This window comes from Piliocolobus tephrosceles, chromosome 1, assembly GCF_002776525.5.
Source record: "Piliocolobus tephrosceles isolate RC106 chromosome 1, ASM277652v3, whole genome shotgun sequence".
Classification (NCBI taxonomy): domain Eukaryota; kingdom Metazoa; phylum Chordata; class Mammalia; order Primates; family Cercopithecidae; genus Piliocolobus; species Piliocolobus tephrosceles.
The window spans coordinates 101,172,746-101,187,718 of NC_045434.1; the positions used below are offsets into that span (position 1 = coordinate 101,172,746).

At 38.1% G+C, this 14,973-nt stretch overlaps 1 protein-coding gene across 4 annotated transcripts in view; it reads left to right on the forward strand.

Moving 5' to 3' along the window:
* The window catches only part of NOTCH2 (notch receptor 2), a 200,460-nt gene that overhangs the window by 59,959 nt on the left and 125,528 nt on the right, over positions 1 to 14,973 (forward strand). For all 4 annotated transcript variants that reach the window (XM_023222769.2, XM_023222770.3, XM_023222768.2 and 1 more), the window contains exon 2: positions 12,058 to 12,139. In XM_023222769.2, coding sequence (XP_023078537.1) covers positions 12,102 to 12,139 — 38 coding nt within the window. In that variant the 5' untranslated portion in view covers positions 12,058 to 12,101. The remainder of the gene's footprint in view (positions 1 to 12,057; positions 12,140 to 14,973) is intronic.

The window sequence follows — 14,973 nt, forward strand, 5'->3', positions numbered from 1 at the left end:
TTCCCCTTCCCTTTCCCTTTCCTTCTCTCTCTCTTTCGTCTAGAAGTTTATGACTTATTTGTGAGAGTCCGGGAAGCACTAGGCTCAAGAAAGCCAACACCCCTTCTAGGGCTTACCCCCCATTTTAAAATTTAATATATTGGAATTTATATTGTTTCTTTTGATCGGAGATCTTCAGACTGAAGCTGGGGAGAAATCTTTTGACCTCTCTAGAACAAAGAAAGCCTTTATCAAAGACAATGTAACTTTTTGAGTTTGGCAAATTAGGTGTTGCTGCAAATGGAGAAACTCAGAGTTCTCTTCTGTGCTTAAAGACACAAACATGGAAAGTTTAAGTTCCAATATGGTCACTTAATATATACAAAATTTTCTGTCTTTGCTGTCTTTGTCATTCCAGCAACAACTGGATGAGCAAATAGAGTGATTGTGAGCACTTGCAAGCCAGATTGTGACTGTTAGTGTGTTGAGCTGCTTTTTTATTAAAATGACTTCTACAGCTCTGCACAAATCTGAGTAGTCTTAAAGATAAATTCTTGCTTGCATTTCCAATAAAGAAAGAATATGAGTAATCAAAAGGCTGATGGAGTTGGAGGACTGGCGTTTTTAAGAGGAACTGATTTGGACATCGAGATTATCAGCTTCCCACCTAATATCATTAAGTACACATTATTATTTTTTCTGTTGACCAGGAGGCCCAAGTTGTGTTGATGTGGGACATAGATATATGTCTGAAGAAACAAAGCAAGGGAGAATAAAATAAGTAAAAATTGAAGTTTACGGCTATATATATATATATATATATATATATATATATTTTTTTTTTTTCAGACGGAGTCTCGCTCTGTTGCCCAGGCTCGAGTACAGTGGCATGATCTCAGTTTACTGCAAGCTCCGCCTGCAGGGTTCACACCATTCTCCTGCCTCAGCCTCCGGGTAGCTGGGATTATAACCGCCTGCCACCACACCCAGCTAATTTTTTTTTTTTTTTTTGGTATTTTTAGGAGAGACGGGGTTTCACCGTGTTAGCCAGGATGGCCTCAATCTCCTGACCTTGTGATCCGCCGCCTCAGCCTCCCAAAGTGCTGGGATTACAGGCATGAGCCACTGCGCCTGGCCGTTTAGGGCTATATTTTATGTTTTTTTCTCCCTTTAGTATTTAATAAAGATTTGATATTTTTCTATTATCTGCCTTCCTCTGTTCCAAGGTTTTTGGCCTCAGGTGTGTTCTCTGGAAATGGCAATGATGGGCATTAATATCTTCATATTTAGATATTTTCCTCACAGTGGTAGTTTCTGAGCTTATTTGAAATATCCTGGGTATGAGTTGAGGGTTTAGGATCTTTTGAAGCACTCGGGTTTAGACAGTTCTCAGTGATGTGTACAGGAAGTTGGGTACAGGAATGCTATTCACAGGTGAACAGAGTTTGGTTTTGGCTGAAGGCACATTATCTGACCCAGATAATAATATAAAAATAATCCAAATGTTAGAACCTTAGCTTCTGTGAAACCTGACATGAGACTAGTTAGCCATACATGTAGTTGGACTTTATGTAGGAAACCAATCTCCTCTGCACTATTTTTGCACAGTACATTGATTATGGTATCCCTGATGACCTCTGTCCCCATCCTTGTTAAAGACCTGGAAATTTGCAGCATTTTTTTCTTTCTTATTTTACTTTTCTACCCAGCTTTGTGAATAGCCTTCATTGCTACCACCCAAGGATGCTTTAAAAAGGCTGTGAGGAAGGATGCATGTGGGGAAATCTGAGGCTTTTCTTTGGATTTTCCCTGTTTTGTTTTGGGAAGTATCCGTGATTTTATAAAATAATATGTAGCAATCTTAGGTTTTTCTATTTTCATTTTTAACATAATTTTGATTTAATTTTAATTTCTGTTTGGGTGTCTACCTCTAAATGAACAAACACGACAAACTGTCGGCTCCATTTAAAAAGTGTTCTGGTCTGGGCGCGGTGGCTCACACCTGTAATCCCAGCACTTTTTGCGGGCGGATCACGAGGTCAGGAGATCGAGACCATGGTGAAACCCCGTCTCTACTAAAAATGCAAAAAATTAGCCGGGCATGGTGGCGGGCGCCTGTAGTCCCACCTACTCGGGAGGCTGAGGCAGGAGAATGGCGTCAACCCGGGAAGCGGAGCTTGCCATGAGCAAAGATCGCGCCGCTGCACTCCAGCCTGGGCGACAGAGTGAGACTCCATCTCAACAACAAAAAAAGTGTTCTGAACAATTTAAGCTAAAAAAGTATGTTGTTTCTTTTGGGTGTATAGCAAGAAGGTTATATATATTTATAAATTTTTTTTCCAGCAAGGGTACTTAAAAGCATGTACTTAAAATTAAGGACTTAAAAAAACTAAGCTGTACTTAACAAAATAGTCTAGAAAGCTTTAAAAAGGGAGGGTTTACTAAAGGCACAGGAAATTGGTGACAGGCAAAATTTGTCTTGATAATAGTACAAATAAATATAGTGGAACAGAAGAGATAATACAAGATATGAGACAAGACAATGGGATAACACTTCGTATTTACCTTTTTTGACCACTAAGCAGCACACAAATATGTAGCCCTTTTTGTAGATAATAATTAAATTTCTAGATATGATACAACTTCTTCCTCACTGTTGGATTTTATTACACTGAGATCTTGAACCTTTTGGACATGTAAACTCTGTGATCATATTGGTCAGTGTCATTTTACAAAGAGTTAGATACTTATACTGAAGTGTTGTTTGGATCTCGTTGGTGCTTATTGTTCTGCTGATGTATATTAGTGAATCTACTCATGGGGAAGATAATACTATACAATAAAAACAGACTATCTTAGTTTCCCATTCAGTTGGAATTTTTTTATTACTCTGTTTTCTATGTTTTTCATTTAGATGTAAATTATTTTGGCTTGCATTCAACCTATTTCAGTCAGTTTTTACCATAATACACATGGCTTAAGATTTATAGGAGGCTAAGAGTGGAGAGTGTATCTTCATTCTGTAAGAAAGGAACTTTCAAAGCTGTTTTAGTTTTGCAAAGATTAGAAAAGTACAGTTCTACTTTCTCAACTTTTCATCCTTGTTAAAGGCCTGGAAATTTGCATTTTTTTTCTTATTTTACTCTTTTGTTTGTTATACAAAGTGAAATTGCACACATAAACATACAAGCTGAAGGTTGGGTTTATCCATAGGTTTTGTCTTAATTATAGCTATTTAGTTTATTGAATATCTTATTGAATATTGAGAACCTGCTGTGGTCCAGGCATCTTCTTAGGTCCCAGGTGTACAAAGATGAGCCAATTATGGTTACTGCCTCTATGGAATTTGCATAGAAGTGGGAGAGAGAGAGATGAGTGGGCCAGCACTTATAATACATCTACCTAGGATAAAATGGGAGCACGGAAGAGGAACATCTGTATCAGTGGGTCCCTGAATGCTTCTTCAGGAAAATAATGCTTTATCTATGATTTGAACTATAGTAGGAATTTAGCAAGATAGAGAAAAAGGAAAAGGAGGTAAAATGTTTTTCAGGTGAAAGAATGTACATGGATACGTATAGAGGTGATCATTATTAGCAAATTGGCTACATCCTGATTTGTAAGTATTTGTGGATTTTTTTCAAACCTTATATTTCATGTAGAGGAGCTGAATGCATTAGTCTCATCTCCAAAATCCAGGAATTGAAATTTAACCCATGCATAAATTGAATTTTTTTTCTGAAGTCTTTAATAAGAGAAAAATAAAAGAAAAAAACCATACAGTGTGTAGTAGATTTCAATATAGCACAGCAAACATTGATGAATTTTTTTTGCAATAAGTTCAGTATTATAAAATAGAACAAAATTGGAATTTTTAAAACAAAAAATTATTCTAGATTTATCAGCTAACTGGAATGATTTTTTTATAGTATGAAAATTATATTAGTAATATAAAAATATTCATTTATAAGTTGTTTTTGTTGATTATATTTTCTTAAATTAAGGTATATTTTCAGTTTTTGAAAAGCAATAATAATTTGCTGTGACCCTATAGCCCAGTTCTTAACTTTTGGATCTGATATTAGCATCTCTTAGGTAGGAAACACATTTTCTATATGATAATATCTGTAAAGAGCACAAAAATCCTTGGAACACTGTTAGGAAAACAAAATTGATGTCTCTCTTACTGCTTTTTTTTTTTTTTTTTTTTTTTTTTCCTTTTAATCAAGACAGATTTCAAGGAGGAAGACAGATGTTTCTCCACTTCGTTTTTATTTAAATGTACCATTTGGGATTTGAAACTTCCGCACTTCTTCTGTTTGTTTGGATTTTTTTTCATGGCTTGATCCCAAAAAATGGAATGAAAAATTTAGTGAAAGTTTTGTTGTTTGAAATTGCAGGGTGCTATGAGAATTATTGCAAATCCCTGATGTCTCCTTGTCTGCCCTCAAGTCTCCTATTTTTGGTAATAATGCAGGCAGTCATTTTAGAAAACTGCTTTTTTCATTTTACTGAACCTCTTCCAGAGACCATGTGCCAGAATCAACAGCAGCCAACCACAGCCAAGATCCTAGGGCATAAACTCAGACTTCATCTCTCTCAAATATTGCTACTTGAAATTTGCATAAACGTTGAAGAAAAAGTTAAAAGAGCCCTGTATAACTCCTCTTTGTGTATTTTAGGAGTCCCAGCCAGTCAAGACATTAAAATTTCTTCTGATTGAGCAGTGGATCTAAGCACAGATACCACACTGCAGACAGGGAGGAGGACATGAAAAAAAATCATGTGAGATAGACAACAGACAGAGGCTTATTTGAAGAGGCTACAAAGCAACAAGTAATGCCAATTTAAAACGATTACATGATAATGGCAACAAATAAAACACATTGAAGGCTGCTCAGATTACACTGGCTGAAGTACAGACTTAATTACTCATGTTAGAAATGCCTAAAACAAAGGGAGGCTTTTAAGCCAGTGATATGTAGCTGGTATGACATTGAAAAGCATTGGAAAACCTAGGTAAATGCCTAGAGGAAATATTAAGGAAGATTCTATCAAGTCTGGATACCTTAGCCTTATCCTTAAATGAATAAATTTCTGAGGCACTGAAACTGGTTAAAATCAATGACAGCTTACTCTGTTGTTTGCAGTTTTTATATACAATTGGGGCTGATAAACCTGAATAAATAAAAGAACCTTGTCTGGATTGAGTTAGAGTTAGTGCTAAACATCAAGGGTTCATATTGTATTTCTTCAAAGTTCTTTTTGGAGTGATGCTGAGATTGATATTAAGAGGGTATGCCAAGGGTATGTATTGGCAATTTTTATTTTGTTTATATTTATCTTAGAGTCATTTGGGTAGGTCACATTCTCTCTGCCCCTACTCCCAACTTCTCCTCATTAGATTGTAAGGACCATGAGGACAGAGATTGTTTGTTTTATTTGTGCTTAATTTTCATGCAGTGCCCTAGTAGGGGACAATGCTCACAATAGTTGCTCAACAAATATTAGTGGAACTGTATTAAAACTGAGTTTTTGCTCACATATATTGTTTATTTTACCTTTAGTGGATCACTTCTCTTTATGCCTTCAGTGCTATACTTTTTTAAAAGAAGTGTGTTAGTCTATTTTGCATTGCTCTAAAGGAATACCTGAGGCTGAATAATTCATAAGGAAAATAAGTTTATTTGGCTAATACCTCTGCAGATTGTACAAGAAGTTTAGAGCCAACATCTGCTTCTGGTGAGGGCTCAAAAAACTTTCATGGCTGAAGGTGAAGAGGGAGCAGGTATGTGACGTGGCAAGAGAGGAGGAAGCAATTTATAGGTTCTTTCAAACAACCAGCTCACATGGTAGTGAGAACTCACTCATTACTGCAGGTAGGCACCAAGCTATTCATGAGAAATCTGCCCCCATAACCTAAACACCTCCCAGTAGGCCCCACCTTCGTCATTGAGGGTTACATTTCAACACGAGGATTGGAGGGACAAAATAGCCAAATTATGTCAAGCACAAAGAAGAAACAGAAAAGGTCAATGGTGGAGCTAGTATTCAAACCCAGATTTGTCTGATTTCTGCATCTGTGCTTTCAACTGCTTATCTGCATTGCTTCAAATATTCAGAAAAGAAGAAATGTTTTCTATATCCCAGGAACTTAAAAGTGAAAAAGCAGAGAGCTAGAAGACCATGTAGTGCAGAATTGAGAGTCATGAGTGTTACAAGGATAGGGGGTGGTGGCCCTGTGAGGACCAGAACCCTCCAGGGGAAGCTTTCTGGGTGAGGCAAGAGGTGAACTGGGCCTTGAAGGAATGGGTAGAATTTAGATGGTAATGAGGAAGGCAGCAATCAGAGGAAGCAGACATGTATGGAGGAATGGAACTGAGTTCAATGGTGATTTGTTCAGGAAAGAGGGCATAAACTGGGCAGAGAATGCAGTGGAAGTGGTGGGGAGTAATACTGGGCAGGTAAGGTAAGCTCTGATCTGGAAGGCCAGCATGGGAGCCTAGACTGGTTGAAGTAAGAAATGGCTTGTCCTTGGAAGAAAACGTGCCAGACTTGGTACTGTGTGAAGGTACTGCACAGACCTCCCAACTGGTTCTTAGGAGAGCCAAACTGAGGTTAAGTTCTGAGAACTAAGTAAGAACTGACAGCCATTGTGGGTTCGAAAGTAGTGGGGCAACATGTTACAGGTAGTGCTTCTGGAAGGTTAGACACTATTAGAATAAAATCATTGCCATTTTGAGGAGCTGGGAAAATGGATGTCTTCAGTCTAGTCTAAAAAGGGATGATTTGAATAAGCTTATGTAAGACCATCCTGGCTAACATGGTGAAACTCCGTCTCTACTAAAAATACAAAAAAACTAGCCGGGCGAGGTGGCGGGCGCCTGTAGTCCCAGCTACTCCGGAGGCTGAGGCAGGAGAATGGCATAAACCCGGGAGGCAGAGCTTGCAGTGAGCTGAGATCCGGCCACTGCACTCCAGTCCGGGCGACAGAGCGAGACTCCGCCTCAAAAAAAAAAAAAAAAAAAAAAAAAAAAAAAGAAAGAAAAGAAAAGCCTTTTTACTCACTGGACCATTTCATAATCTTGACTTTTGTCAAACATAAATCTGTGTCATTTTTCTTATTTAAAACAGCTGAGTAGTTTACTCTCCTACTTAGAGCTGTGATCCTTATCATGGGCTCTTGTGATCTAACCCCAGCCTGCCTCCCTGGCCACTCTCCTTGCTTCATAACCTCTAGCCATATGACCCTGGAATACCAGTCTCTTTCCCACTTCAAGGCCTTTACACTTGTTGTTTCCTCTGCCTGGGATGCTCTTCCCTCATATCTTCATGACACTTGTTCATTTACATTGTAGCTCAAAGCATACCTCCACAGGGAGGCCTTTCCTAGACACTATCTGAGGTAAGCTCCTGCACCCCCAGCCTCATGATTGCTTTTTATCCCATTACTGGGTTTTGTTTCCAGTGGAACTTACCACTTATTACTGTCCAAAATGATTTTATTTATTAACTTTTTAGCCACCTTTCTCATATAAATAAGATTCCTGAGGACAGGGAGTTTATTCAGTATACTACAGTATCCCTGACATTAGGACCTGTGCCTGCTGATAGTAGATGCTTTCTAAATATGTTCTGAATATTAGGTAGCTAGTTCCCAACTGCACGGCCCTGAAAGTGTATGAAAATTGGAAATTGGCTTCTAGATTTTTGTATTACATTGCCAAGTGATGGAGTGATGAGATTGAAATCTACTGCTTTTTGGCCCCCCTCCCCCCCTTTTTTTTTTTTGGTGGAGTAGAGGAGGGCCAAGCAGCAGATACACACAGTAAATAAGATTTATTTCAGCCAGCGAGTATTTATTGACATGAAAATTGGGGGAAAAAGTGACTCTTTGTGAGTGACTAGTTTCTTGGAGTCTATTAAAGCATCAGTTTAAGCATCAATTCTCTATGGTATGATTTAATGTTTGTTTTTTTACTTTATAAACATGAAGCTGCCTTCCATTTTATTGTTAAATTTAAATGTTTTACATTGGAAAAAAGTAAATTGAATTTTAAAATGAGGTCTTTCCCAGTCTCACTTTCATGGTTTCAGGTTATCAAAGTTTTAATTTCTCTTTGTATGGAAGATAATTATAATATTCATTTTTGCTCCTGAGTAAAGCCACGAGTCTCAAAATTATTTTTCTTTTTTAAAAATTAGAATTGTCAATTTATAGTTGTATACATTTATGGGGTACAAAGTGATGTTATAATTTACAAATACAATGTAGAACAATTAAAAGGTAGTGTATCCTTCATCTCAGATATTTAACATTTTTTGAAATTTACTGTTAGCAATTTTGAAATGTACAAAACTCTATTATTAACCATATTCACCACACTATGCAATAGATCTCAAACATACAAAAAAAGTATTCTTCTTGTCTAACTGTAGCTTTGTACCCATTGACCATCAGGCCCGTAGCTTCTGTAACCATCATTCTCCTCTTTGCTTCTATGATTTTGATGGTTTTTAATTCTACATATAAGTGAGAACATGCTGTATTTGTCTTTCTGTGCCTTATTTCACTTAGCATAATGTTCTCCAATTCTATCCATGTTGTCTCAAATGACAGAATTTCTTTCTAAAGGCTGCATAATATTCCATTGTGTATATCTACCACTTTTTTTTTTCTTTTTTTTTTGAGACGAAGTCTCACTCTGTCACCCAGGCTGGAGTGCAGTGGCGTGATCTCGGCTCACTGCAACCTCTGCCCCCTAGGTTCAAGCAATTCTCCTGCCTCAGCCTCCTGAGTAGCTGGGATTACAGACGCGCTGTAATTTTTGTGCTTTTAGTAGAGACGAGGTTTCACCATCTTGGCCAGGCTGGTCTTGAACTCCTGACCTCGTGATCCACCCACCTCAGCCGCCCAAAGTGCTGGGATTACAGGCATGAGTCACTGCACCTGGCCTGTCTACCACCTTTTATTTATCCATTCATCTGTTGATGGACACTTCCATAACTTAGTATGGGTGTACAGACATCTTTTCAATAAACTGATTTAAAATATTTGGGGTAGATACCCAGCAATGGGATTACCGGATCATGTGGTGATTCTATTTTTAGTTTTTTGAGGAACCTCTGCACTATTTTCCACAATGGTTGTACTAATTTACATTCCCATTAATAGAGTAGAAGGGTTCCATTTCTCCACATCCTGTTTATTCAGGCAATATATTATCATCTAAATCATCTGTGACTTCTGTATTGTATAGCTTTTGAGTATTTTTAAAAGTGGACACTCAAGCTTTCATATATTCGTTGTCAATGTGTGGTTCCTCAGACCTGGGAACCACATCACCTGGGAATTTGTTAGGAATGCAGATTCCTAGGCTCCCTATGGACTTAATCAGAAATTGTGGGGGTCGAGTCCAACACTCTTTTTTAAAAAGCTCTCCAAGTGATTCCAGTGCTTGCTGAAGTTTGAGAACCGTGGCTCAGTAAATGTTAAAGGTTCAAGGTAGCATGATCCCACAAATCAGCCAAGTGGCATTAATTATTAGCCTGATAAGCCCACCTTCTTTTCAGTCACTGAATTTGATTGGTTCACTAAGGCTAGGCTGTAAAGTTATTTGCTAGACTGATTGCTACATATTGACTTTGGGTTGTTTGTATTTCTCTGAACCTGTCACTGTAATGATTTGTCAGGACACTTAATAGGAATAGGCCGTGATTTTTGTACCCATGGCATTCTGAGTCATGGGTGGCTGGGTCTTTATGCACTCCAGGATAGGTTTCTTCAGGCACTGGGCATGCCATTCATGTACTTTTAAGGCGGGAGCTGTTGCTGGTGGATCACAGGGTACCTTCAGGGACATTTAGTTCACTCTCAGCTTGGTTTACAGGTAGGGAAATTGAGCCCCCGTGAAGTTGTGCTTTGCTTGCAGTTAGAGGTACAGACAGGATTTCAGGTCTCCTGAGTCCCTCCACTGCACCAGGATTCCTGCAGGGGGACAGAGCTACAGCTTTTTCTGTGCCTACAGGACATTCCTTTCCTACTGTGAGGGTTTTATTTATTTATCATTTTATTTAAAGAAAAAAAGTAAATAGAAAAAACCCCGGAAGTTCTCACTGAAACTAATAAAAGTGTCTAAAGAGAATGAAAAAATCAGTTTGAGAACTTTGGTATGGAGGAAATAACCTGACATTAACTGTTTTAATTATAGTTGTTGCATTGGGCTTATCAGTGTGGGAAGAGGGAGCGTTTGAGCCTTACAGGGAAGTGGGATATGGACAGCAAGATGACCCTCTTCCTGAATTTGCCTGTTTGGGCCTGCAGCCTGGTGACTCTTTGTGTGATCCCAACAGCTGTCATAGAGATGGGCTGGACTTAGCAGAGACCTGGATCCTAGGCTCAGCACTGCCCACTAGGCTAGTGGTACAATGCCCCATGAAGAGGCCACTTATTCTCTCTGGCCTTCACTATTGGTAAATGGGTATAATAATATCCACCCTGCCAATCCTGAGAAATTTCAGGGAATGGGAAGCAGTGTATCTTGGTGGTTAAGGGCAGAGTCTCTGGATTCAAATTCTGGCTCTCTAACTCACTGGTATGACAGTAGGCAGGCCACTTATCCTCCCTGTTTTCTCACCTGAGAATGGGTATAATGAAATTTACTTCTAAGGGTTGTTGTGAAGATTGAATTAGTTAGCTAATTTATGTAAAGTACTTAGGACAGTGCCTGGTATTTAGTAAGTTTTATGTGTTAGCTCCTATTATTATTACTATTACCATTAAAAATATTATTTTAAGGATGGGATGCATTTTCTGTAAACATGTTCTCAAGTGATTCCACTACTGGATACAATACTGAGCAAATAAAGGGCTTTTATGCAGTAATTGGTGGAGGAGTTGTTCTGGCATCTAGCTTGCACCTGGGCTATTGGTTTTGATGCCAGGGATGGTCAGGCCTAGAGTCTCTGATCTTGCACAATTTATGCATAGAGTGCTGTGGTTAGAGGAAGCTTGGAGTGGGAACTTCTCAGTTTTGCTTTCAGGTATTTATACATTAACTATCATGAGAGATAGACATCTTAATAACCTCCAAGGAAGAGTTCATGAGCTTCAATTTTGATATTTGTTGTTTGACTAGGTTTCTTTCTGTCTTACCTTTCCAGTTGTTAGGGTTCTCGATACGTATTTTGGTGATGAAAATTTCAACTCTAAAAGCTAAGCAATCAAGATACTGTAATTATCCAGCAAGTGATTGGCAGATTTTGGGTAGACTTCTTCCATTCTTGGCTGAAATCAATGAAAATTTCTACTATTGCTGTTGTTTTTGTTCTTTTTTCTGAATAGTCTGTTTTTGGGAGGGCCTCAGATGGTAAAGTGCCTTTTCATTGTCTCTTAAAGGGAATGGGGGAATCAAGAGTTTGAGAATTTTTATTTTATCTCCTTCTATTTATTTTGATACTCTCTCTACAATCTGTGTTCATGTTCTACTCCCCATCTTTTTATGGGCCCCTTAAAGCTAGAGAGTATATTTATTCATTTATGTATTCCATTTCTCCTTTTTTCTGGATCCTAATTTTGTGCCTGGTACATACTAGGCTCTCAATTTCAGTTTGTTGAATGACTGTTATTGCTGTTTCTGATTACTTCTTGAAGTGGTCTGTTTTAAAACTTCACCTGAAGGCTAAGTAATTCATCAATATAATGGTGATCTATTATTTATCTAACATTTTCCTAGACATTCATTGATGAATCCTTAGAATACTCATCTGAAGTATCTAAATCCCAAGATGATCTGTCATGTCATAGATGGTATGGCTTTAATTTTTAATTGGGAGAAGGAGATGTAACAGCTGGAGATATTGGAACACAGAAAAGTAAGAGCATCATTCAAGACCACAGACATGGTTTATTTGGGATGGGCTTCTGTGCTAGAAGCCAAAAAATAAAAAGCTGATTAAAACTCTAAAAAGAGACCCAAATTAGGTGGGAATGAATGTTGATCTGGATTGGATTACTCTTCTTTGGTGTCTTAGGGTTATGATTAGTGACTTCTAATGTGCATTTGTTTCTATTTTTAGCCTTGCAGTGTCGAGATGGCTATGAACCCTGTGTAAATGAAGGAATGTGTGTTACCTACCACAATGGCACAGGATACTGCAAGTAAGTTTTTCTCTTCATATATTTTCTTTTTGCGATAGAACACTGGACAAGATTTGGCTCTACTCCTCTATTTTTAATACTTCTGTGGAATGTTACTGGTTCTTGAGCTTTCCTGTTACAGATTTTGGTTGGGGGTGAGGATGGAAGGATGTGGATGCCAGATAATTAGTTAATAAGAACTTCTTACTATCTTACTGTTACCTTTCTCACCATGAAAAAGACTTTTCAGTGGGTGGCTAGTTAATATATATGGGGTAGGCCGGGTGTGGTGGCTCACACTGGTAATCCCAGCACTTGAGGAAGCTAAGGTAGGTGGATCACGAGGTCAGAAGTTCAAGACCAGCCTGGCCAACATAGTGAAACACCATCTCTACTAAAAATACAAAAATTAGCTGGGTGTGGTGGCACATGCCTGTAGTCCCAGCTACTTAGGAGGCTGAGGCAGGCGAATGACTTGAAACCAGTAGGTGAAGGTTGCGGTGAGCTGAGACCATGCCATTGCACTCAAAAAAAAAAAATATATATATATATATACACACACACACACACGTATATATACACATATATACATATATATATACACACACACATATATATATGTATAGTAGATTCCCTTGTGTTTTTCAGTTTAAGGCATACTCTTAGAGTCTCCCCTTAACATGTTAACTATGATTTTGTTTTTAAGTAAAACCAAATAGATATCAACTTTAATATTCTGCCCAGTATAAGTGAATATTATATTCGTATTTGTTTTCTAGTGTAAAAAATCTAATTCTGAAAGTGAGACAGTGAGAAAGGAAGATGTATGCATATGTGTAGATGGGGCGGGGAGCAGGGGCTGTGAGTGTGTATTATTATATGGGGATAAAAGAGTAAGGATGAAGGAAAATGTAGGCTAGTTCTTGGCTTTAGAGCATTTTTTTTTTTTCCTTTTTTCTCCAACCATGTGCTCTAGCCAAGACATTTTGTTTGTTTGAAGAAGGCTGTGAGATAATTTCATAATAGCTTTTCTAGGTTTCCTCCAAATAATTTTTTTTCTTCTACCTCAATTGAAAATTTTTGAGAGGAATATATATCCATTCTATTTATTTCAGGGAAGATGCTGGATAAATAAGATTTGGTAATATGAAATTTCTCTTCCTTCACTTTTGTGAGGAGTAATTTTTCTTTGCTTTGGTAGAGGTACTTGCTTAATAAGCATTTTACGTGAGTTTATCCAACACATTTTTATTTCTTACCAGAAATGTAATTACAGCTTTTTTCCAATGAGATCTGTTCTGACACCAGGATTTTGTTTTTTAATGTTATAAACAAGATTTTTTTTTCACGTCAGAAATGATTTTCTTCACTAAAGTGAAAATATTTTAAGCTGTGATGACAGTAAAGCTTAACAATAGGTTGTTTGGATTGGAATAAAGATAACATTGGAAATAAAGGTTTTATGTAGCTTATTATGGGCTGCTCATTTAGTTTTTCTAGCTGGGGGAAAAATGTGGTGTATTCTCCTCTAAGAATGGAGATACAACTGGAGATAATAAGGGAGGGAACTTAATACCTTAGAGTTGGCCACTAAAATCTTGTTTAGTCTCTTTGTGGCATTTGGTGCCTTAGTTGCTTGCTTTATTCTGTTATTCAACTCTTGTGGTAGTTAACCCCATTGCATTATGGTCATTTGTTGATGTGTTTCTTCTACTAGAACGTGAGGTCTCAGTCTTATGCATTTTTTGCATAGTTAATGCCTAGTACAGTGCCTAGTGTAGTTATTGTACAACAATGTGTTTCTTAAACTAAAAGGTGCTAAGTAGATATCATCATGCACATGTTTCTTATCTATTTATGTTAAATAAGAAGACACTGGTTCTCTCCTTTAAAAATTTCGGTGTGGTGATTCCTCAAGGATTTAGAACCGGAAATACCATTTGACCCAGCAATCCCATTACTGGGTATATACCCAAAGGATTATAAATCATTCTACTATAAGGACACATGCACATGTATGTTTATTGCAGCACTATTTATAGTAGGAAAGACTTGGAACAAACCCAGATGCCCAACAATGATAGACTGGATAAAGAAAATGTGGCACGTATACACCATGGAATACTTTGCAGCCATGAAAAAGAATGAGTTCATGTCCTTTGCAGGGACATGGATGAAGCCGGAAGCCATCATTCTCAGCAAACTAACATAGGAACAGAAAACTAAACACTGCATGTTCTCACTCATAAGTGGGAGTTGAACAATGAGAAGACATGGACACAGGGAGGGGAACATGACACACTGGGACCTATTGGGGGATGGAGGGAAAGGGGAGGGAGAGCATTAGGACAAATACCTAATGCATGTGGAGCTTAAAACATAGATGATGGGTTGATAGGTGCAGCAAACCACCATGGCACATGTATACCTATATAACAAACCTGCACGTTCTGCACATGTATCCCAGAACTTAAAAGTAAAATTAAAAAAATATATATTTACTTCACATAGCATTCAGGATGGTAATACCCCACAGAGAGGTAAATTAGTTCTATTTGAAGGTCTTTCAACTTGGTGACTTACATGTGGAGAATTTCGAATAGGTTCTAAGTGTTTGCCTATGTATTTTTGGTCTGACATGGGGAGAGAAGGTTTCTAGGGGAGACCAATCTCTGAGCACTTACCAGGAGAGGACACCTAAGGGTCACTGTTGGGAAGAAGTCCAGTAGTTCTTTGTTGGACTGTTGGGTTACTAGTCTCATACTTGCCAACCAAGGTTGGAGAGATGAAGTTGCCACCAGTTCCTGGAGAACACTGCTGAGGGCAGGCACCTGTGGTTGATGAAAATGGAGCTG